The following is a 22,094-nucleotide window of genomic DNA, read 5'->3' on the forward strand; positions in this document are numbered from 1 at the left end:
CTCGTGCTATTAGATTGTTTAATTCTGAATTTTGGGGGCAGGAGTGATACACAGCTTTATTTTTAATTATATAAATGTTTTGTTTTATTTAGGAATCATTTGTGTTTACTGTGTGCAGAGACCCAAGGATATTTTTGGTTGATGGTTAATGGGTTAATTAATAATTCTGAGTTTGGGGGCAGGAGTGAAGTGAAAAGATGATGATATTCTATGTTAATCTTAATGTCCATTTTCTCTGATCCATGTTCTTTATCTTAAGATTTAGATTGTGTCATCTTGCACTTTCTTTTTATTGCACTTTGTTCTTGTTTCATGAATCTATCGTCTGTGTTAGTGGAAAAAAATAATTTCGCAACGTAGATCTTCAGAGGGATCAATAAAGTTTATCTAATCTAGCTGGATCAATCAGGTGAAGAAGAGAGTGCAGACAGTGTGGAGATGTCAGTGGTCATCTGCGACAGAATATACAGACTCGATTCATTGATGTGGAATTTCCAAACCAAGATGGTCTTCGAATCAACCACTAGATGGCGCAGTAGACTTAAAATAAATGAAACGCCTTCCGGTTGGTTTTCATCCCATTTATTATCATCTGGACATTGTACAATGCAAGTCAGTATTTAAATTATTTCTTTTTTTATAAGTCCGTTTTTGGTGGATTCAAAGCTTTGTGACACTCATCGACATGCGAGACCTTCGAAGAACAAATGAAAGTCGCACACGTGGATTAAAGTTGTGCTGAAAACCCGACCGGCACGGAGGAATGGTTTCATTTCCTCAGTCCGAGGCAGGACCAGGCCTGGTGCTGTGGAAGGAGAACCTCTAGTATTGCATTGATGGGGTAAATGTTTCATGGCGTCTAGCATAGTGTTCATGACGTCGTGTGCGGCGGAGCACCTTATATATTCGTATATAGATACATGTCATCTAAGTGTAGGCCCAGGCCCGGAGAGTACCGACTCCACACATACATCCACAGAGTTAAGGCCAGCTCTTAACAGGTAAAACAGAAAGTTCAAATATAGAAATGCTGCAGGTGGCATAGAAAAACAAACGTTCGCTTCACTGCTTGCTCTCTTCAGTAAAAACGTGGTAAAACTGTCCTGGTTCTGACCGCAGCCAGGCTCCGTACAAAATGGCCTCTTTATGGAATCATCGTTCTGGAGCAAGCGGCGCAGGGGGGTCTCGCTCGCCGACACGGGAGGCGGAAATCTTCGGCGTTTGGCTTAACATCAAAATGTGGTCGTGCCGGGAGGGAAATGGCTGGAGAGGCTGCTGAGGAATGTTGAGGGCGAGAGGGAGAAGTCCGATGCCCTCTTCAGAAGTTGAGCTTGGTGACCGGTCGCTCTCGGCACGAGTCCGAGTTCTGGTTGTTGATGCGCTTGCGGTTGCGCTTCATCTTGGACAAGTCTTTGTCGAAGACCTCGCCGGAGCGCAGGGCGGACACGAGGTCGTCGAACTCTCCTCCGTCGTCCTCCCCGTTGGCCTTGGCCTTCCTGTTCTTCCTCTCCTTCTCCCGCTGCTCCTTGAGCTGGACACACAAACATGGATTAACCATCTGCACTGAGCGCTGAGTACTAGAGGTTTTTAATTTCGCTTTCAAACCTTATTCTATTGCTATCATAGATCTTTTATGGTTTATATTTTAGTAGCAAAGTGTCTATATAATTGTATAATTAATGTATTTTATTTACAATCGACATGCAAATATTCACGGTATTTATTTTTTGTGCTGCTATTAAACTTCCAGCCACTAGATGGCGGTAACATTCTCCCCAGCTAATGGAGCAATGAAATCCCTCAAGAACCCAGCAATGACTGAGGACCAGAGGATACAGTCGACTCCAGCATCTTTTAAACGCTGGCGTCGACTGTATCCTCTCGTCCTCAGTCATTGCTGGGATCTTGATGCTTGGACGTCTGTTAATTCTGCAACACCAGAGTCAAGTACTCGACAATACTACACATATATCCTTGTTACTACAGTATCACGATATATGGTATTGTTGACCCTGTATCGTGATACGACACCAGGTTCTTGACCTGAGTACTAGAGGTTTTTATTTCGCTTTCAAACCTTATTCTATTGCTATCATAGATCTTTTATGGTTTATATTTTAGTAGCAAAGTGTCTATATAATTGTATAATTAATGTATTTAATTAACAATCGACATGCAAATATTCACGGTATTTATTTTTGTATTGCTATTAAACTTCCAGCCACTAGATGGTGGTAACATTCTCCCCAGCTAATGGAGCAATGAAATCCCTCAAGAACCCAGCAATGACTGAGGACGAGAGGATACAGTCGACTCCAGCATCTTTTAAACGCTGGCGTCGACTGTATCCTCTCGTCCTCAGTCATTGCTGGGATCTTGATGCTTGGACGTCTGTTAATTCTGCAATACCAGAGTCAAGTACTCAACAATACTACACATATATCCTTGTTACTACAGTATCACGATATATGGTATCGTTGACCCTGTATCGTGATACGACACCAGGTTCTTATCGTATCGTTGACCCTGTATCGTGATGCGACACCAGGTTCTTATCGTATCGTTGACCCTGTATCGTGATACGACACCAGGTTCTTATCGTATCGTTGACCCTGTATCGTGATGCGACACCAGGTTCTTATCGTATCGTTGACCCTGTATCGTGATGCGACACCAGGTTCTTATCGTATCGTTGACCCTGTATCGTGATACGACACCAGGTTCTTATCATATCGTTGACCCTGTATCGTGATACGACGCCAGGTTATTATCGTATCGTTGACCCTGTATCGTGATACGACACCAGGTTCTTATCGCATCGTTGACCCTGTATCGTGATACGACGCCAGGTTCTTATCGTATCGTTGATCCTGTATCGTGATACGACACCAGGTTCTTATCGTATCGTTGACCCTGTATCGTGATACGACACCAGGTTCTTATCGTATCGTTGACCCTGTATCGTGATACGACACCAGGTTCTTATCGTATCGTTGACCCTGTATCGTGATACGACACCAGGTTCTTATCGTATCGTTGACCCTGTATCGTGATACGACACCAGGTTCTTATCGTATCGTTGACCCTGTATCGTGATACGACACCAGGTTCTTATCGTATCGTTGACCCTGTATCGTGATACGACACCAGGTTCTTATCGTATCGTTGACCCTGTATCGTGATACGACACCAGTTTCTTGCCAATACACAGTTCTAGCTACGACACAGTGTGCGGGAAACCTCTTTTGTGGGGACCATGATATTGGACTTGGGGAAAATCTCTCAAGAAACCAACAAACCTGAGCCTCCAGTCGGGCCCTGCGCTCCTCCTCTTCCTTGCGCTTCCGCATGTTCTCGTTCTCCTGCTGCGCTTCGGCGAACGACTGCAGGAACTGGTCAAAGATGCCGAAGAACTCGTCCGGCTGCATCCTGCTGGTGTCCTCGCCAAAGTGCTTGACCGCCCTCAGGAACTGTGGCGGGGGGACAGAGGGGCACGACAGGATGAGAGCTGCAGCAGGACCAGGTTTTTTTTTTTTTTTTACTGGACCCTCATTACTGGGGACGACTCTTTGAAGCTCGCCCCGGATCCGGACCGGACCACTGGAGGCCTAACGAAGTTTGTTAGGCATTTTAAACGGAGAACGTCCAGATGTGAGGAACTATTTATCGTTTTTAACGATGACTGTGTTAACGACGACTTCATCAAAGGTTCCAAAATTCACAACGGATCGTCTCGAATATCTCGCGGTGACCACGGTGAGATGGACACGGTATGAGCGAGGTCTGTCGTCACGGCAACAGAGCAACTCGTCAAAGTCTCCGGGATGAAAGTTTGATTTTCTTTTTTCTTTCTATATTCAATTATTTCTGAATGAAAGGGTTGAATTAGCTTGTTTTTATAAACAAGATGAAAAAAATATAAATTATTCTTTTCTACAGTTTGATATTTAAATTTCCAATCATTCAAAAATGAAAACATTTATAAAATAGTGCCAACAAGAGTCGAACAAAAGATTATTATTAAAGATGGAACTTATTTTATCATTTCTACATGAATGAGAAACATGTGAATCTCCAGCTCCAGGAGGAAAACAACGTAAGAACACCAACAACTATATTTTCTAATGACGACGCAAAGATGGAAAACGTCACTTAACCGAAGATAATAATTAATTTAATTAAAAAAACGTATTTCAAGCCATTTATTGACAACGTTTAAAAAAAAGCTGTGCGTGTCATTGTGCGATCTTTCTATTTCAAAAGTGCCATTTCGGTCATTTAACCAAAACTTGTTTTTCCTACTTCCTGCTCCGACAGAACGCTGTGCTCACATGAAACCGTCGTTAATGATCTACAGCGACCGATGCGACCATGTGACCTGCTGCACACATGGGACCTTGTAACCAACAGAGACACATAAATGTGCCGCTCACTTCAAAGGTGTAGCTCATGGCTCCAGTTTCAACACTTTTTCTTGCTGGACCAAGAGTTCCTGCTCTCACTCCGACTCAAAACACTCCTGCTGTTTCTCCTTCCTGGACGAGGAGCAGCTGAAAGGGATCGAGTCTTCGGACGAACTCACCAGCTCCTTGGCCTCCGTCAGGGAGTCCTCCACGTCGGAGAAGCTGAAGCTGGCCACCGTGATGAACTGGCTGACCACGGACACAAACTTGTCTCCGTGTTCCTGCGGACGCTTCTTCTGGAAGTCCAGCTCCTTTGAGGGACACGAGGGTTCAGATGTTCAATGTCTCGGCGACACGAAGACTGACGTCGGTGACTCACCGTCTCCACGCTCTTCAGGTCGCTGCGCAGGTTCCCGATCTCCTTGTCCAGCTCCGTCATGCTGCACGAGAAACAACAACGTCAGGGAACGAAGCTCGTCCAGGACCAGGAATGAGAAGCTCAAGCACTGAGCTTTGATTCCATCACAGCTTCTTTCAAATTAACACATTCCTGAAATGTTACCTTGTGTTTCCATAGTAACAGACTTTTGTCTGACTTTATTCTAGTGTTGTATTGTGATGTGTGTGTTACTTTGCTGGGGTGGTGTGTGTTGTTCTGAGCTGGGTTGTGTGTGTGTTGTTATATAATGGGGTGGTGTATGCGTTTTCTGAAATGGGGTGGTGTTTGTGCGTGTTTTTGTGCTGGGGTGGAGTGTGTGTGTTTCTGTGCTGGGTTGTGTGTGTGTTGTTCTGTGCTGGGTTATGTGTGTGTGCGTGTTTCTGTGCTAGGTTGTGTGTTTTTCTGTAATGGGGTGGTGTGCATGTTTCTGTGATGGGATGGTGTGTGTGTGTTTCTGTAATGGGGTGGTGTGTGTGTGTTTCTGTAATGGGGTGGTGTGTGTGTGTTTCTGTGTTGGGGTAGTGTGTGTGTGTTTGTGTAATGGGGTGGTGTGTGTGTTTCTGTGTTGGGGTGGTGTGTGTGTGTTTCTGTAATGGGGTGGTGTGTGTGTGTTTCTGTAATGGGGTGGTGTGTGTGTGTTTCTGTGCTGGGGTGGTGTGTGTGTGTTTCTGTAATAGGGTGGTGTGTATGTGTTTCTGTGCTGGGGTGGTGTGCGTGTATTTCTGTGCTGGGGTGGTGTGTGTGTGTTTCTGTGCTGGGCAGGTGTGTGTGTGTTTCTGTAATAGGGTGGTGTGTGTGTGTTTCTGTAATAGGGTGGTGTGTGTGTGTTTCTGTGCTGGGGTGGTGTGTGTGTGTTTCTGTAATTGGGTTGGTGTGTGTGTGTGTTTCTGTGCTGGGGTGGTGTGTGTGTGTTTCTGTAATGGGATGGTGTGTGTGTGTGTTTCTGTAATGGGGTGGTGTGTGTGTGTTTCTGTAATGGGGTGGTGTGTGTGTTTCTGTAATGGGGTGGTGTGTGTGTGTTTCTGTAATGGGGTGGTGTGTGTGTTTCTGTAATGGGGTGAGGTGTGTGTGTTTCTGTAATGGGGTGGTGTCTGTGTTTCTGTAATGGGGTGGTGTGTGTGTTTCTGTAATGGGGTGGTGTGTGTGTTTCTGTAATGGGGTGGTGTGTGTGTTTCTGTAATGGGGTGAGGTGTAAGTGGACCTACTTGACTTTGGCTGCCTCTGGGATACTCTGCAGGTCTCCCTGGAACAGCAGAACTTTTGGATACTTCTTCTCCAGGATGGTGATCAGGTAGTTGAGCAGAGTGACGTTCCTGACGACGCACAACATGGTTAAGATTCAGGCGACGTCACCAAAGTGTGGCGCAGCTCTTACTTGTCGGTGCTGGACTTGGTGTCTGCGATCTTGTTGAGGGACGACACCTTGAAGCCGTACGCGTTCCCCCTCTGACCCTTGTTCATGTAGTTCCCGAAGGCCAGCACCACCTCCAGCAGCTGCTTCAGGTTGCGGCTGTGTAGGATGTCTTTAGACGCCTTCGCCAGAGCTGGGGAAACATTTGAGATTGAGGCGTCCGATAGTCCCGACACCATCCACAGGGGAGACCAGAACCAGAACCAGAACTCACCTTCCACTTTGGGCTTGATCTCTGCTATCCGCTCGGCAAACTTCTTCTTGAAGTACAGAGACTGGAGTCTCTGCTGATAGTGGTTGATTCTGAACAGAAGGTCCATAACATGAGCAAAACACTTGAGAAAATATATATAAATTCACATAACAAATACAATGAAGTATATCAGTGCCATCGGAACTTTGAATGTAACATTTAAAACGTTGAAAATCGATGTTACTGAATAATTGAATTCAATGATTTCTACATTGAATTGGTTGAATTTGCTTAACTTTTTGATAAACAAATCAAAAAATATATCATTTTTTTATTATTTAATTCAAATAATAGTAAGTAAGTATTTTTTATTTATATAGCGCTTTTCCAGACCAGGGTCACAAAGCACTTAAACAATCAAAACAATATTCAATAAAGTATATACTTTAAAGATCAAGATAAAACCACCAAATACATTTTCTAAATTAAGAAAAAAATAATAATTTAGTATAAAATTGCTACTATGAGGTTACCAGGAAATACTGAGTTTAAAAGGCCACAAGTTTAGAAATCTTATTCTTTAAAATAGGAATTAGAAAATCAATGTGTATAAAATAAAATAAAAAATGATGTTATTTAAAAAAAAACAACCAACTAACCTTTCAATATACAAATGATTGAATAGAATATTTAATTAAAAATAAATTAAACCTAAAGAAAAAATGAAATGCTTAAACAAAATTCCAATAAAAGAATAAACAATGTCAAATTCTGATCCGTGTCATTATCATTCCTCTGATGAGTTATTATAGCAGGACTTGAAAAGGCAGACGAGACAGTGGACTATTGTTCCAGAGAAGCTCGTGTCACATTTCTGGTATGAGGAGAACAAAGGAGACGCCAAAGCTTTTGTTCCGAGTACCTGCTCATCTCGTAGAAGAAACGGTCGGGTTTGGCCATTCGGTCCAGATCATGCTTGTGCTCCTCCAGGAGGTCCACGTCCGACTTTTCAGGGACAAACTTCAGCAGCTGTTGAAGGAGAGAGTCGGTGACCAACGTACACAACCGTTTACTGCTGGTGTATTTAGTACCGTAATGAAAGGAATACGAGTACAAGGCGACTTTCTCCATGTAACATATTGACGTTTTTATTTACTTTTTCATATCATCAGTAAAGATTGATTTTTGAACAGTCATGACTCATGTAGTAGAATTTTCCTTAGTTACTAATTAAGCAACGCTATTGACTCCTTAACTTCGTCTGGAAAACTCCCCCGAGAGTCCGAGTGTCACATGACCCCCAAACTACTTTAAAGCAGTGTTTTTCATGAGATACTTATTGAACTTACCAGGAAGATACAACTAGAAACTGACCAACAAGTAGCTATTTTTGTTTGTTTTTTTTGCGTGACATTGCAGTTACATTCTTTTAACACCAGGGAGCGCCGTGAACACTATTTTAAATCCTACAGATTAGGCCTTTAGCTAATGTCAAACATGTCAAAAGACTATAAAGTCATGCAGCACAAACCTGCTCCAGCATGTCTTTGGGAAGATCTTCCTGCTCGTCCATGGTCAGGATCGCTCTCTTGATTTCCTCGTTGGTAAGTTTCAACCTGCAGCGACCACCACGGGTGAGTAAAGTCCCATTTCACGATCAACTCGTCTTCCAAACTGACCGTGAGAGGAGGATGTTGCAGTTCTGTGCTCTGCGGCCGTCGATGACCGACAGCTCTTTGACCTTTTTCGATCCCAGGGTGTCGTCCTCCGTTTCTTTCTGCGATTCAAGCGAGGATGAGGGTGAGTGCGGGAGGAACAGTCGCGACACACGACCGCACAAATGTTTGAGAATGTTTGAAAGATGCATGCGAGCTAAACGGTAAGAATCTTGTAAGTGCACTCACCTGTTTGCTGTTATTGATCATAAAGAAGTCCTACACGCAGTCAGGAAGCAGGAAAGACGTAAGCAATCGTTAAGTCAAGCCGTTATGCGACAGCAGCCAAAACACAAACTAAAATGAGCAAATGAGTCACTGAGACGTGCGAGTAACCAGTGAGCAGAACATTCACGTGGTGGAGGGTGAGACATGCTTTTGTTTTTCTCAGTTGGTTGTTGGACACACCAGGTGTGAGTTATGACCAAAACATATGACTTTAATATGTGCTTCACATGCACAAGCATGTTTATATTCATGAGAAAACTTTGCAGCACACTTCATGCGTTTCTTAACCATAATCCTGGGTCTCAAACTCAACTGGCTCGGGGGCCATCAGAGGTCAATTCTTGTGGAGACTGGGCCGCAGGCCTAGAGCTTTTTTTTTATTGATATTTTCTGTGTAGTTTTTCTGTGAATTTGGGCCATTTCTGCTTAATTGTATGTCTTCTTTCATTTTAGAAATGTTCCGTAATCAGACTTGTATAAACATTTTTATGTAAAGATCTTTATTTCTTAACCATCTGACCCTCGCTCTACCTGCACAATAAATGTAAGACCACGTGATATCATGTTACCGACCGCAGGTTTGAGACCCGTTACCTGCAGTCAAATAAAGCACATCAGGCCGTAACAGTTCTAACTTGTGATCAATATTCATTCCAAAACACAGTTGCCAGTTCAAATCCTTGATATACAACATCATAATGGAATGGACCACAAACCTGCTGCCTCTGATAGGCGGAGAACGTCCTCTCGATGTCCTCCAGGTCCAGGATTTTAAAAACCTTGGCGTCATCGACCTCCATCCAAACTGTCCCTTCTAGTTTATTCTGGAAGAGAAGAAGTTAAACAGATGAATAGAGACATCTGACTCCAACATGGGAGACAAAACACTCTTTAAAGAAGTTTTTTTTTCCCCCATAGATCACGATTCCAAATGTTTCCTTCGGTGTGTGTCTGGAATTGTCTGATGTTAAAAATGTGCAGGGAGATGAAAGAAATGTGGGCCGTCGTCATGGCGACAAGCTTTGTTTCATCCTCTTCCTTTACAAGCAGCAGATTCTTAATTGTGTTGTATCACAGCTGGAAGACAGATGTTGACCGGTGACGACCTCAGTCCGTTAAAACCAGATTATTATCATGAGAATTGTAGTCTTTATAGGGACTAACCAGAAGCGCTTTGTGTGCCTCAGTGTGTCGTGTCTCTGTCGTGTGTGCGTTCAGATTGTTTTCCATCAAACACACAACGAGAGCGAAGAAGAGGATTTTTTTTACTCCCTGATCTCACCTCGGCCAACTTGGACCAGTTGAAGGACTTGAGTGCGTTTGATGGTTGAGGAATGTTCTTCTTCTGCATGGACGGGCCCAGAGGAGCGCCCGGCGGAGGTGGTACGCCTCCGGCCATCGGACGTCCTCCAGGCGGGGGCGGCCCACCCGGAGGAGGCGGCGGAGGTGGAGGCATCATTCCTCCAGGAAGAGGGGGGGGTGGAGGAGGTGGGCACAAACCGCCCAAACCTGACATGGGTGGAGGCGGGGGTAGAGGACCTCCTGGCGGGCCTCGGGCGAACGGTGGTCCACCAGGAACGATGGCGGCTTGTCTCTGGAGAGGGAGGAGTTGACGCATGAGACTTTCACCTACACCTGGAGCATTGCTAGAGGGACCTACGGTGCTGAGCTCGTGCAGTCGCGCCGTGAGTTCTGCCACTTGCTGTTTGACGTTCTTGTGCTCGCAGCTTTCCTTCTCCAGCTTCTCTTTCATCTTGTTCAGCGTCTGCATCATGTCTTCCTTTTCCTGAGTCTTGGCGTCACATTCTCGCTCCTTCTTCTCAAACTTCTGCTGCAGCTCGTGGTGCTCTGGAGGGAGAAGATCAACGGTGACCTCACTCGCACCTCATCAACCCTGGCGGTTGCACAAACCTTTTCTCATCTTCTCTGCCTGCTCCTTCCACTGTTTCACCTCATTCTCGTTGACCAGCCTGGAATCAAACAAGGTCTTCTTCAGCATTTACACTGTGTGTGTGCGACGGGGATCAAAGGTCACGCATGCCATGAGGGATAACGACTTCATGGTCTGGGCAATGCACTCACATCCGCACGACGTTCTTCACGTTGAAATTCTCCAGTGGCGTGACATCGGGGTCGTGACCTTTGTCATTCTGTAGGACCATCTGTTGGACGATCCGGTCCAGCAGCAGCCAGTACTGCACCGTGTTCCCACTTCTCTTGTCTGGAGGAGAAAGAGTCTCATTAGTCTCTCACACATCACTCTCCAGGTCTATTCTCATACAAATAACCCAGTTTAATGTGAAGCACACAGTGATTCAATTCACACAACTTCAAATTTAATTTGGTATCTCATCAGGCTTTGGAGAAGATTGCATTGGCCAGAAGTCACAAGATTTCTGAACACATGACATGTCGTCATAATGTTCGCTGCACCGTCATAGAATAAATGAGCAATTATACTCAAAAAATTAACAAGTATCTTGACCATTTATTGGAAAATCCAGTCGCCACCGACAGGATTTGAAATGCTTTGGAACAATCTTGTGTTTGATGATCTACTGACTCCTTCAAGAAACATCTTAAGACATTTTTATTTGTTCAGGCTTTTCCTTGATTTTCTGAGACTCCTGTGTTGTTCTTAACATTATCTTGACTTTTTAAGTATTTATTTTTTTGAATATTGTTTTGATTGTTTAAGCGCTTTGTGACCCTAATCTGGAAAAGCGCTATATAAATATAAATTACTTACTTACTTACATTTTACAGGACAATAAACATAGGTTTGTCATAGCTAGAGAGAAGGCAAACTCAAATTCAAACTCAAATAGCTGCAGTGATGAGTTCACTGAGAGGGAGCAACTTGAAAATGTTTGTATATGTTGTAAAACAACTTTTTTTCCAGTTGGAAATCTAGTAAGAACCAGCAGCGAGGTCGCTCAGTCCTACCACACTAGCTGAAGAACACTTGCACACATTGTACTTCACTGACAAACCAGCCGAATAAAAGTCTAGGAGAGAAAGTCAAATTTATAACGTCAGTTTCTTCAACTGAAACTGTTCGTCGTCTTTACATTTTGATTTAATAAAACGACAAAAATATATGCTGTAAGAAAACACAAGCACATTTAACAAGATATGGCAGCCAGTATTATTATTGGGAAAAGAAAAAAAAAAGATATCATACGAATACATTCTTAAAAATTGCTTTTATCATTGAGATGTGCATTTAATTTTCGCACGGTTTTATTTCCATTTCAAGTCAGGGAGGAGAATGAATGTAAAAAATGTAAAAATATAATTTGTATTTAATGAAAAAAGTAAAGTTAATGAAAATACAAGTTGGAAATATTAAAAAAATATATACAATTTCCAACCATCCATCCATGAAATCCAAATAAACCACGTTTGACATTTTCAAGCATGACTGGCCGGTGACCTACGTGGCATGAGGAGACAGTGATGCAGGACGGACATAAAGTGCGGATATGCATCGGTGTGGTTCATCTTCTTGCGGATGAGATCGAATACTTGAGAGGCACTTTTGGTGTCGATGTGTGCCTGCAAAAAAAAAAAACAGAGGGCGCCACTGCCGTCAGAAAAAAAAAGGCTTCAAAGGTTCTCGGTGGGAACAGAAGGAGCGGCTGCTGCTCACCGTCTCAAATCGTTTTGACAAAGCCAGCTCGTCCTCGTTTCTCAGCATCTCGAAGTAGTCCAAGTGTCTGGAGAGGATGAGTAATTTATAAAACATGTAGAAACAGAAGTAAAAATGATAAAGGAAAAGATAAAAGAGGATCAAACTAGCAAAGCTAGTGCTAGATTAACTGTTGTTGTTTTTCATTGATCCCAGATATTGCGTCAATTCTCAAAATAAACTTAAGGAGCTGTCCTGTCTCTACATATACATTTTAAAGTAAAGACATTTGTACTTGTGTCTTTGATACCAATGGACTAGTTTGTACATCAAAGAGTAGCATTTTACTTTAAAGACTGTTGTTGGACGTCAATAAAATGTCTCCAGATAACTAGATTTTCAGCACAGGACATCAGCAACCGTCCATTTGTTTGAAAAAATGTATTTTCTACACATGTCAAACTTAGACCCGGGGCCAGCCAACAGGGTTATTCGCTCAAATCAGACAAAGCTTGGACCCAAAAAGCCTCACCTGTCTAACGTGGAGTTGTCATGTGATCTCAGTTTATCGATCACTGGTTGGATGCCCAGCATGAGGAACTCATATCGCAGATGGATTCGAAACTCCAAACTGGTCTAGATTTCGAATAAAAGGTTGGCACATGAATCAGTTTGACTCTTTTGAATGAAGGTATTAAACTGAGGGTTCAATCACCTCTCCAGCTCCTTGACTGAGAACTGCGTTGATAAAAGACATGATGGCCGTTTTCAGGTTAACCTCGTCCCTGTACCGTCCTGTACTCCGGTCCAGATCGTTTATTAATGTCTGTGGGAGATAAATCAGTGTAAAGATCTTAAATATAAATACTTATAACTGTGATGAGCACAAACATGTGACCAGACCGCTCTACCTGAAATCGGGTCCTTTCGCAGGCGAAGCGTTGATAATGCAGCATGGCCTCCAGGATCTTCTTGTGACCTCCTGGTACCAGACACACAGCCCCCATGATCTCCAGAACCGCCACTTTGGTCTTGATGTTCTCCGTGGCCAGGCTCTGGGCGATGATGTTGATGCTCTCGGTGTGAGAGAGGACGTGGGCGCGACCCTGCGAGTTGTTCATCAGAGCCTTGATGCAGCCGATCAACGACGTGTGGATCTGGGACTCCGTGGTCTCGTAGTCCATGCTCTTCAGGAAGTTCAGGATGCACGTGAGGCCGTCCAGGTCGATGAAGCGGGTCACAAACCTGAGAATCGTCAGAGCCACTCGTGAACAAAACGCCAACATGGAGATTCATCAACATAAGTATTTTAAGAAATATTCCAGAAAATAAAAACTCATGAAGAAATGCTGTGAATGTTATACTGTGTGGTTTTCAATTAAATCTTAGTAGCTCCACTGGGGTCAGTCATGGTAGGAATGCGGGCCTGGGGTCTGCACCACGCCCACGTCTGCACTTCACGTGACCTAATTACTTTTACTGGACACATTTGATTGAATCTCAAACTCATTTCATGTTATTAAACCCAGCTGCAGTCGGAGGAAGAAATTGAAAAGAAGGTATTTTTTTTAAACTTCTTCTCACCTCATCGGTTGAGTCCTCAGTGCAGTCTTTAAGCTCTCGATGGTTTTGTTTCTCTCCTCCTCGTCTTCTTTCTCCAGAGCCAGAAGTGTCTTTCTCTGTTTCACGACAACAAACAACAGCAACAAGTTCTTTAGATGAAACCCTCTTGTTTTCAAACAAATCAATTATGATGTTTTTTTTTATAGTTAGTGAAATATATATACAGTATATATATATTATTTAGGAGCTCTGTTACCACAAATGGTTCATGAGGAAGACATACAATTTTATTGATACAAGGAAACACTACAATACATAAATGTCAATAACACGGTCATGAAAGTTGCTTTAGTTTGCGGAATAATTTCTATTTTATTTGGGGTTTAAGTAAAATATGGCCAATTTATTTTGTAATACTTTCAAATTACTGAACTACAGGAAAAAGTAATGCATCACAGTGATGGCATCACTTTTGAAACGTGACTTTCCAACACTTCCGTTGACACAGAGCAAATCCCTCCTGTCGTGTGCTCGAAAAGCCATTGAGGTTCAAACCATAGTTAATATTATATTTGGATTCTTATTTCTGTGGTACTTACAGCTGCCATCGCATTGAGCTGATCGATGTAGAACTCTGGCCAACTGGTGGCACTTTTGTTCTCCTCTTGTTCCTGGAAAACAAGAAAGAAAGACAAGGTTGAAGTGCATAACAATCGACTGTTAAACGGCAAAGAGGGATTTGATTGTAATTCAAGATTTTGATATGACTTGGTTTGAAGAGTCACTGGGGAACTTTTGGTCAGAGAGATTACTTGGAAGGAAATCCAAAACAATGACTCATTTTCAGACTTGTGTACATCAAACAAAGGCAGAAAAGAAGGATGAGGGAGGTCTTCGATAAAACCGCTTCAAAGTAGGACGACAGAACCCAGTTTGTCTCGCACAAAGTAACAGCTGCTTAAGTCGATCTTGGCCGAGATTAACAAATGCAAGTTGGATTGAGGGCACTCATCGACTGAGATTTATCTTCTCCGATTATCTCTTTCTTTTAACGGAAGTGCGTTGTCAGAGCTTGACCCTGCACTGACTGCTATTGTTCTCCGTTCGTCTCATGCACTGCTAAGCCGCCGTGAGCCGTGACCCTCGCAAACTAATTGGCCGTCAGGTTAATGAGGTCTGGCCACACTTGGCTGCTGGGCTTCAGTGCGTTTGCTGGTCTGCCACGGCTTGGAGGAAGGGTCTTATCTGGCACCTCTGCCTGCCAACAGGGTCAACCTCAAATGGACTGTGAGTTCTGCCAACAGTATGCTGCCGTTTCTTTATCAGCCTGCAGAGATCATGTGTGGGAAGAAGAGATTATTCGTGTCAGTGGCGAAATGTTTCCTGGTTCAAGTACATTGCTGTAGAGGGTGAGATGTTCGAGGGACCACTGAGCACTGACAATACACCACAGTTTCATGAAACCCAATCGATGAGTCACTACTGAAACGTAATAGATAGTTTAGACCATTTATAGAACAGTTAAATCAACCAGTAAAATATTGTCAAATGATGTGACCCTTGAGGTTGAAAACCTAAACATACTTTAAATCCTCAAAACACCATTATGATGGTGTTTCATGGAAATTCAATTTTTCCCAGGGAGATAAAAGAATCGCCCGGAAATGCGGACAGTGGAGAGAAGGAATCAATCTTGGCTATTAAGGAGCTTCAAAGGAGCAAAAGCCGAGGCTCTGCTTTTCAAGAAAGCGTCTCTGAAGAGCTCTCTGGTTTTGCTGCTAAGTCTTCACCGACGACCGGATCGCTAAATCAGCTTCTTGGCAGACAAAGAGGAGAGGACGACGAGAAGCAGAGAGTGTTTCTGTGCAGCGTGATGTCATCGACTCAGGTGTCGGGCCAAGCCAAACAGCTAGAGCTTTCCTGCCTCGTAGCAGGGCCAGAACCCATTCACCGAAAAAAAAAACAGCCAGGAGAGACGTCACTCACTGGTGTAGCATGACCCGATACTGACCCCACTTTCCCTCTTATCACCCAAACTGACTTTAGTCCAAAGGCTGCACCTGTGGAAGTCAAGCTTTCCTGTTTGCTTTGGACAGCTGAGCACTTCCTTTGCTTCATCTCTCCGCACAGCCGGCTTTCCTCTCTGCTCATAGATATTTTATCTGTCAGGGGGGCCGGCCTGCTGCTAACTGCAGAGTCAGCGTTATTGATGTCGTTCTGTCCCCCGCCCCGTTATATCGGTCAATACTCCTCTTCTCTGCGGCACTGAAACTGTCCCAACATAAATCTATAGGAAGGTTTGGCTAAGCTTCAAGGCTTTTACTCAAGTTGTGGCCTGAGTCAGCCTCTTTCAAGACCACCATGATCAAAAGAGCTCTGCCTATTTCCTACAGATCCACAACAAGATTTGAAGGTTCCTTTAACCTGCTTTAGACTTACCCTTGAAAGCATTTTATTATTAAAGTCGACAAATGACACTTAATGCATCTGGAACAATGGACGGGATGTTAAGTTGTGTGGAATAGTTTTTTAATGTTAAAAACATCTTAATTAAATCATAAAGATACTTGGAGTAGAAGACGTAGAAAACAGGAAATGAAGAAAGGAAACACTATATTAAAGCTCATTCAGGAAATTTAAACGCTAGCGGCCACGACTACGCTCATTGCAACTTGATGTTCTTGTTCAAGGAACAACATGTAGAAAAAAAAGAAATTTAACCAACTATCTTCTGGTTGGAAGAGGAGATTTTAGACCCCGAAACCAATATTGGTTGCTAAAAACAAATTTTGATGTAATTTTGAGCAAAACTCAAAAGCTCAGACAGAGGAGATTGAAACACGTGTGAATTCATTGAGAAATTAAGATAACCCGCAAAAAGACTGGTTAGTACGAACACGGTTAACATGACAAAAATTCAAATTAACATAAAGAAAATGTTATTTAAAGTGCATGCACGTCTTGAGTCTTGATCCAGGAAAACAGTTTTGTGATCATTCATCAGTCTGTTTCATATTTTAAGGATTATTTTGGGCCTAGAGCTGCAAAGCAAGTCCCCTTTATTGATTGTGGTGATGTATGTTGCATCATAGGTTCCACACTACGACTACCACGTGCTGCCTGGATAATATTATTCAAAATACTAGAGGTGTCCAAATGGATGAAATAAACAAGGGCCGCCCAAGATCACACTTTCTATTTCCTACAGATCGACAAAAAGATTAAACATTTCTTTTGAAAGATTTTATCTAATGGTAGGTCAATTTAAAAAAATATTTTTACCAAATACAGATACAGATTCTGTTTTATAGCTCAGATGGTAGAGTGGTTTGCTTGCAGCCTGAAAGGTTGCATGTTCAATCCCAGCTCTGGATGAGATTGTGGCATCGTGTCCCTGATAGAATCACTTTACCGTGATTGCTCTTGACGGTTTAGCTGGTGCGTCACAGCCTACTCCCATCAGCGTGTGCTTGTGTGTGTGAATTGGTGAATGCATAACTCTGTGTAAAGCATAGAAAAGCGCTTTATAAGTAAGAAACATTTACCAAAGATAGTAAGTGTTAGTAAGTGGGTTGTCACTTTGAGTATTTACTACCCACCCTGAGCTCTTTGCTTGTTCATGTTACTTTTTAAAAGCACTTATTGTGAATACATGAAACCCATTTCTGAGGAAATACTTGATGAACACAGTTCTTCAGTCTTCCAGCAAATGGCACCGAAGTTAAACTTAAGTAGAATACACAAACTCACGAAAGAAAACTACCACTCAAAACCTTTAGTAGGTCAACCAAAAAATGCAAACTCTGTCTCACTTATCGCTAACATGGAACAGTTTAACTTTAATAGATACAACGAGGAAAGACACAAGTTGGCCTTAAAAACAGCTCTATAAGTTTTCCTCTGAGGAAACTGACCCAGATTACCTCACTGATACAAGAATCATCTGTAATGCAGAACAGAGCTTGACACGTAAGACTGTCACTGTGTATATAGGTAATAATCTGGGAATCTACTTCATATGAATAGTATCTTCACACCAGAAATGCGTGCATTAAGTAGTCATCATAATTCCAGCGGACGACTACAAAAGCAACTTAAGTCCAGTGTCTACTGAGATGGTTTGATTAAAGCAGCATTTTCTTTCCCTTATGAGGCCTGGAAACAAAAGCTTTATTGCACTTTTGTTTCGTGCCAACTAAACCCCATTAGTCCTCTAAACATCAGGCCTCTTAGCAAATGGAGAGAAGAAAAGAATAAATCTAAATGAATTGAATGTATACGAGTCTGGGCAGGATTTCCCTCTGCAGTCGTGACAAACGCGGCGGCAATAAATGTGACGGAACATTCTAACAAAGTTGGAGAGCGGACATCTGGCGTTTCAAAGTACAACACGAGGATGCAGGAGTTGTGTTGCGTTTTCAAACACATAAATCTCCATTGTTTTGAACGCGAACGAAAGTAAGAGCGCGGTCACTGTTCATTACGTAAAAGAAGCTGCAACAGCAATAAACGTCTTATTTAGATAAGGCAACAGTGAATAAAGCTCAATATCAATGTGGGAGAAGGAACCACTGAAGTACAGGTAGTAGTAGAGTAGTTATTTCAATCTCTTCTACAAAATCCACATCCAAACAGCTTGAGGTCATTTAGAAACATCTTTATCTGACCAGACAAAGTCCTTTTTTTTCTCCCATTGTGTACATAAGTACTATATGAATAGACAAGTCAATATATTTCAGACATTGCCAGGTAATGTAAGCTAAAGCAGGTGCCAGCCTGACAAACGTTGTATTTTGTGATGTAGTAAACAGATCTCGGGTTTCTGTGGATCGAAAGAGGAGGAGCATGAGAGTGCTTGGCAACACAATATTTGCAGAAGATGTTCAACAAAGCCAGGAGCCTGTAGGAGGCAGATATGAAAGCCCACGTGCAGCAAAGTCTCACCTTCTTTTTGCTGCAGTAGATCTGCCATTTCTTCTCTGCAGGCAAAGCAAACATGGCTTCTCGGTGCTTCTCTGTGAGGTCCAGCTCATCCTGAGGAACACACACAAAAGTGGGGAGTTAAAAAAAAAAATGGAAAGGTGCCGAAACTTTGTACTCGTCGTTTAATCCCTGCATCATATTTAAACATTAATTTCTTGATTTTAAAAAGATCTCTTTTCCAGATCATTTGGGCTGGTATATTCGTGGTAAATCGAGCGACTGGATCGAATCAGATGTCTCTCTGGCTGTAGACATGTGAGTAATGTCTAAGGCGTGGCCATGCTGCATGTGGTAACAAACATCTGGAAACAACATGTGTCACAATAAATAACAGAGATTTAACAGACGCACTCTGCTGGGAAGAGTTTGACGTAATCCCACAACAGATCTGGACGAGGGGAGCATCTGTAATTATCAGGACTCTTTACGGGTCGGGATGATTAAAAGCATAATGGCTTCTATATGAGACCATTTTTAGTCGGAAGTTTCCATTTTGTAGGAATGTTTTTTTTGCCTTTTTTATATATAGATTCAAAACCATCTATTCCATTTCACCTACAACTTTAGTTGTGATGTAATGTTTAGCTCATCCTTTTTTGTTTTTTGCCCCAAACTCACTTCTGGCAAGTTCAAAAAAAAAAAAATCATGACCACACAAAACACAAACAACTATTGTGAAATAAGATTCAGAGCTGTACCAAAAAAGTTATGGTCGCCAACTTTATAACAATAACAAGAAATGAGAAACAAGTGAAAACATCTTAGGGGGGAACGATTGGTTCATAGTTGATCATAGTTGGAATTTCATGGGGGTCTTTCTTTCCCATTTGACAAGTAGTGTTGAAGTCTATTAGAATTCAGGGCCGAAGGTCATATTTTGCTGATTTGTTTCAGAGCCATAAATTGCTCCACAAGTCAAGCAAACTGCTTCGGATTAGAGCCACACAAGAGTTGCACAATAGTAGTAAAGCAGAAGCACGTGGCCGCTTCCTCTCGGTAAACACAGAGGCTGAAGAACCTCTTTGTCGTTACACTCGGCTCACTCAATTACGTCCTCATAAAGAGACGGAAGACAAAAAACAAGCAATTAGTGCATGGAGGAGAGGCCTTGAAGTGAAGGGCCGGTGAATGAGGCCCATTGATGAGCAAAAAAAAATGCCATGCTTCGATTACTGTGGCAACCATGGGAGAGAAGAACGGGGACAGTGGAGGACACGACAAATTAGAGGTGACAGTCAGACGGGGAGAGAATACCCTGTTACTCGCTGGACTCAGGAGTGAACTGGGAGGGGGGGCTTGCCAACAGAGGTCATGTTAACTGGTAGAAACTGGATGTTTGCTGTTAAAAAAACATCACATTGCTGTATTTTGTGTATGGTTTTTCTCAAAACAAAATTAAATAGTTCCACTCATCATCCCATCATTGGAAAACATCTTATTGTTAATTTCATCGGGAGATGCTTTGCCATGTAGCTCAAGTGGAAATACTTCACATTCTTATTTGGTAATAAACAATGTTATTATGTAAATTGAACAATAAAATGAGTTACAAACAAAACGACAGTCCGCCAAAAATGTTTTAAACCTTTTTTTGACCAGTTCCTTTTATTTCTAATGTCCTGATACTAGAGAAGATATTAAACTTGGTTGGTTCTGTATTTTGTTGCCATTGTCATTGTGTTTTGAATGACTGGGTGTCATGCTGCAAAAAGATAGTGAGGGTTGTGTCTTGTATTTGGGGGGCAGGTTCTTAGGATGACATTTTCCTGATCAAAATTTGAATAACACCTTTAAAAATATAAATTGTTTGATTAAATGATTCTAATAAAAAAATCCCAAACTTCGCATTGGTTTGACACAAAAAAGTAACCTATAGGACACCTATTCAGGGGGCTAACAACAAGAAAAAAAAACTCTTGTATTCTTACCACTAACTCTGAGAACATGCCGTCCAGCTCGTCACAGCCTGGCATGGGCAGAGCCGGCTCCATGGCCTGCAGGGCGAAGTCCTCCCTCAACCTGTACGTGATCTCCGGGTGGTCGCTGCTGTTGAAGCAGCAGAAGATGAAGGAGAGACCACCTCGCCCACCGCCGCCTCTCTTCCGGGGAGCCATGGCTGCGTGCTGGGGGTCCGGCTAGCTCGGTGGGGAGACTCTTATCCGAGCCCCTTCACAGCCTCCACCACCACCTCAGAGTTCGGCCTCGGTCAGAGGCAGCTGCAGGAGAGAAGAACGAATGAGATTATTGCCAAAACTAAATTAATATTGTTTGTTTGCAGAACCTTATAATAAAGAGTAGTTGGAAAGATCTGCAGTTGTCATTTTCAGGCAGAAACTAGAAAAACGCACAGAGGGCAAGTAGCTCTGAAAGGCCTAATTATACTGTTTGCACAATCGGGCCTCCAGAGAGGGTGATGCTTGTAATGGAGACCATAATTTGCCCCGGATTAGCATTTCCAGGCCTTTTCATCATCCTCTCCATTCAACACTAAAGACCTAACGAGGTATGTTTTTGGTGAGATGTCTGGAAGGCTATTTCCTACTACATGTGGTTGAGAAGAAGCAAACCCTCAAACCAGTCACTGAAAGTTGTGTTAGCTACTTTTAAAACCAGCGTTAAACACGTCGGACAAGTCATGGTCGGTAAGTCTTCTGCAACAATCTTGTCTCAACACAAGTCTTGACTGAGGCTTGGAGACACACAATGGTCGAAAACAACCCAAGAATCCTCAGCCATCTGGGATATAACGTCCTTGTGTCCAGGCGTCCACAAAGACACCCGTCAGCAAGTCACGAACTGCGTCTACTTGACAGAAAAGCCTCATGACCACAGAGTTGACCGGCTGGAATTTGGAGACATCCTTTCCTGGCGGCGCCACCGAACATGTTCGCTTGACCTTTACGGCCCAGTTTCTGAGCATTTTTCTGGCGAGAAAAGAGTGCATCGCGTGGAAGAGGAAGCGTTTGTTCACGTCACGCCTTGAACTGGAATCAATGATGGTTTGTGTCTTTGGTGAGAAAAGAGGACAGCGAGAGAATCTCTGGCCTGAATGTGTCGTACAAGGATGTATAAAAAGACGTTTTGAGGGTAACTTTAAAAAAGCGTGGATGTCATCACAGTCCCACTTTTAGTCCGTTATGGTTGGCTCACGTGTGTTAACCAGTTTCAGTCTGCTGTTACAGTTTCCACCCGCAAATCTTCCAGCCGTTATTTTTAGATCGCATCCGTGTTTGAAAATGTTTGATAAATGTCTCCTTTACACAGAGATGTTAATTCAAACAAGAGGCCCAGTCCAGGAATAAATCCTACTTAGGCAGCAGTGGGCTGAAATTCCAAACACGTATCCAGAATAGGGTCAGTTTTCTTTTTCAAAGAAGCTTTTCTCTGAGAAGTACCTCATAATTTAATGGTGCTCAACCAACATCAGTCACTGAAGATTAATTAAAGGCCACGTTTAATTTCAGTTTTATTTAACATATGAGTCTGAAAGGTATTTTGATAAAAGTAACTTTCACCTATAAAAATATG

General features: G+C 42.7%; 1 protein-coding gene across 3 annotated transcripts in view; it reads right to left on the minus strand.

Annotated features, from left to right (window-relative positions):
* Nucleotides 1-566: 566 nt before the first annotated feature.
* Nucleotides 567-22,094, minus strand: part of daam1b (dishevelled associated activator of morphogenesis 1b) — a 44,232-nt gene continuing 22,704 nt past the window's right edge. For 2 of the 3 annotated variants that reach the window (XM_087805201.1, XM_087805202.1), the window contains exons 2-26: nucleotides 20,495-20,782; nucleotides 18,528-18,617; nucleotides 14,183-14,254; nucleotides 13,605-13,699; nucleotides 12,932-13,265; nucleotides 12,736-12,846; nucleotides 12,553-12,656; nucleotides 12,042-12,108; nucleotides 11,830-11,947; nucleotides 10,472-10,610; nucleotides 10,301-10,359; nucleotides 10,050-10,237; nucleotides 9,672-9,983; nucleotides 9,106-9,213; nucleotides 8,351-8,380; nucleotides 8,126-8,223; nucleotides 7,978-8,062; nucleotides 7,369-7,475; nucleotides 6,468-6,556; nucleotides 6,218-6,386; nucleotides 6,048-6,155; nucleotides 4,783-4,843; nucleotides 4,583-4,714; nucleotides 3,300-3,470; nucleotides 567-1,531 (exon numbers count right to left, since the gene is read on the minus strand). In XM_087805201.1, coding sequence (XP_087661327.1) covers nucleotides 1,319-1,531; nucleotides 3,300-3,470; nucleotides 4,583-4,714; nucleotides 4,783-4,843; nucleotides 6,048-6,155; nucleotides 6,218-6,386; nucleotides 6,468-6,556; nucleotides 7,369-7,475; nucleotides 7,978-8,062; nucleotides 8,126-8,223; nucleotides 8,351-8,380; nucleotides 9,106-9,213; nucleotides 9,672-9,983; nucleotides 10,050-10,237; nucleotides 10,301-10,359; nucleotides 10,472-10,610; nucleotides 11,830-11,947; nucleotides 12,042-12,108; nucleotides 12,553-12,656; nucleotides 12,736-12,846; nucleotides 12,932-13,265; nucleotides 13,605-13,699; nucleotides 14,183-14,254; nucleotides 18,528-18,617; nucleotides 20,495-20,680 — 3,246 coding nt within the window. In that variant the 5' untranslated portion in view covers nucleotides 20,681-20,782 and the 3' untranslated portion in view covers nucleotides 567-1,318. The remainder of the gene's footprint in view (nucleotides 1,532-3,299; nucleotides 3,471-4,582; nucleotides 4,715-4,782; nucleotides 4,844-6,047; nucleotides 6,156-6,217; nucleotides 6,387-6,467; nucleotides 6,557-7,368; nucleotides 7,476-7,977; nucleotides 8,063-8,125; nucleotides 8,224-8,350; nucleotides 8,381-9,105; nucleotides 9,214-9,671; nucleotides 9,984-10,049; nucleotides 10,238-10,300; nucleotides 10,360-10,471; nucleotides 10,611-11,829; nucleotides 11,948-12,041; nucleotides 12,109-12,552; nucleotides 12,657-12,735; nucleotides 12,847-12,931; nucleotides 13,266-13,604; nucleotides 13,700-14,182; nucleotides 14,255-18,527; nucleotides 18,618-20,494; nucleotides 20,783-22,094) is intronic. The other variant, XM_087805203.1, reaches the window with a different exon arrangement.

The sequence above is a fragment of the Callionymus lyra genome, chromosome 13 (assembly GCF_982586985.1).
Source record: "Callionymus lyra chromosome 13, fCalLyr1.hap1.1, whole genome shotgun sequence".
Taxonomy (NCBI): domain Eukaryota; kingdom Metazoa; phylum Chordata; class Actinopteri; order Syngnathiformes; family Callionymidae; genus Callionymus; species Callionymus lyra.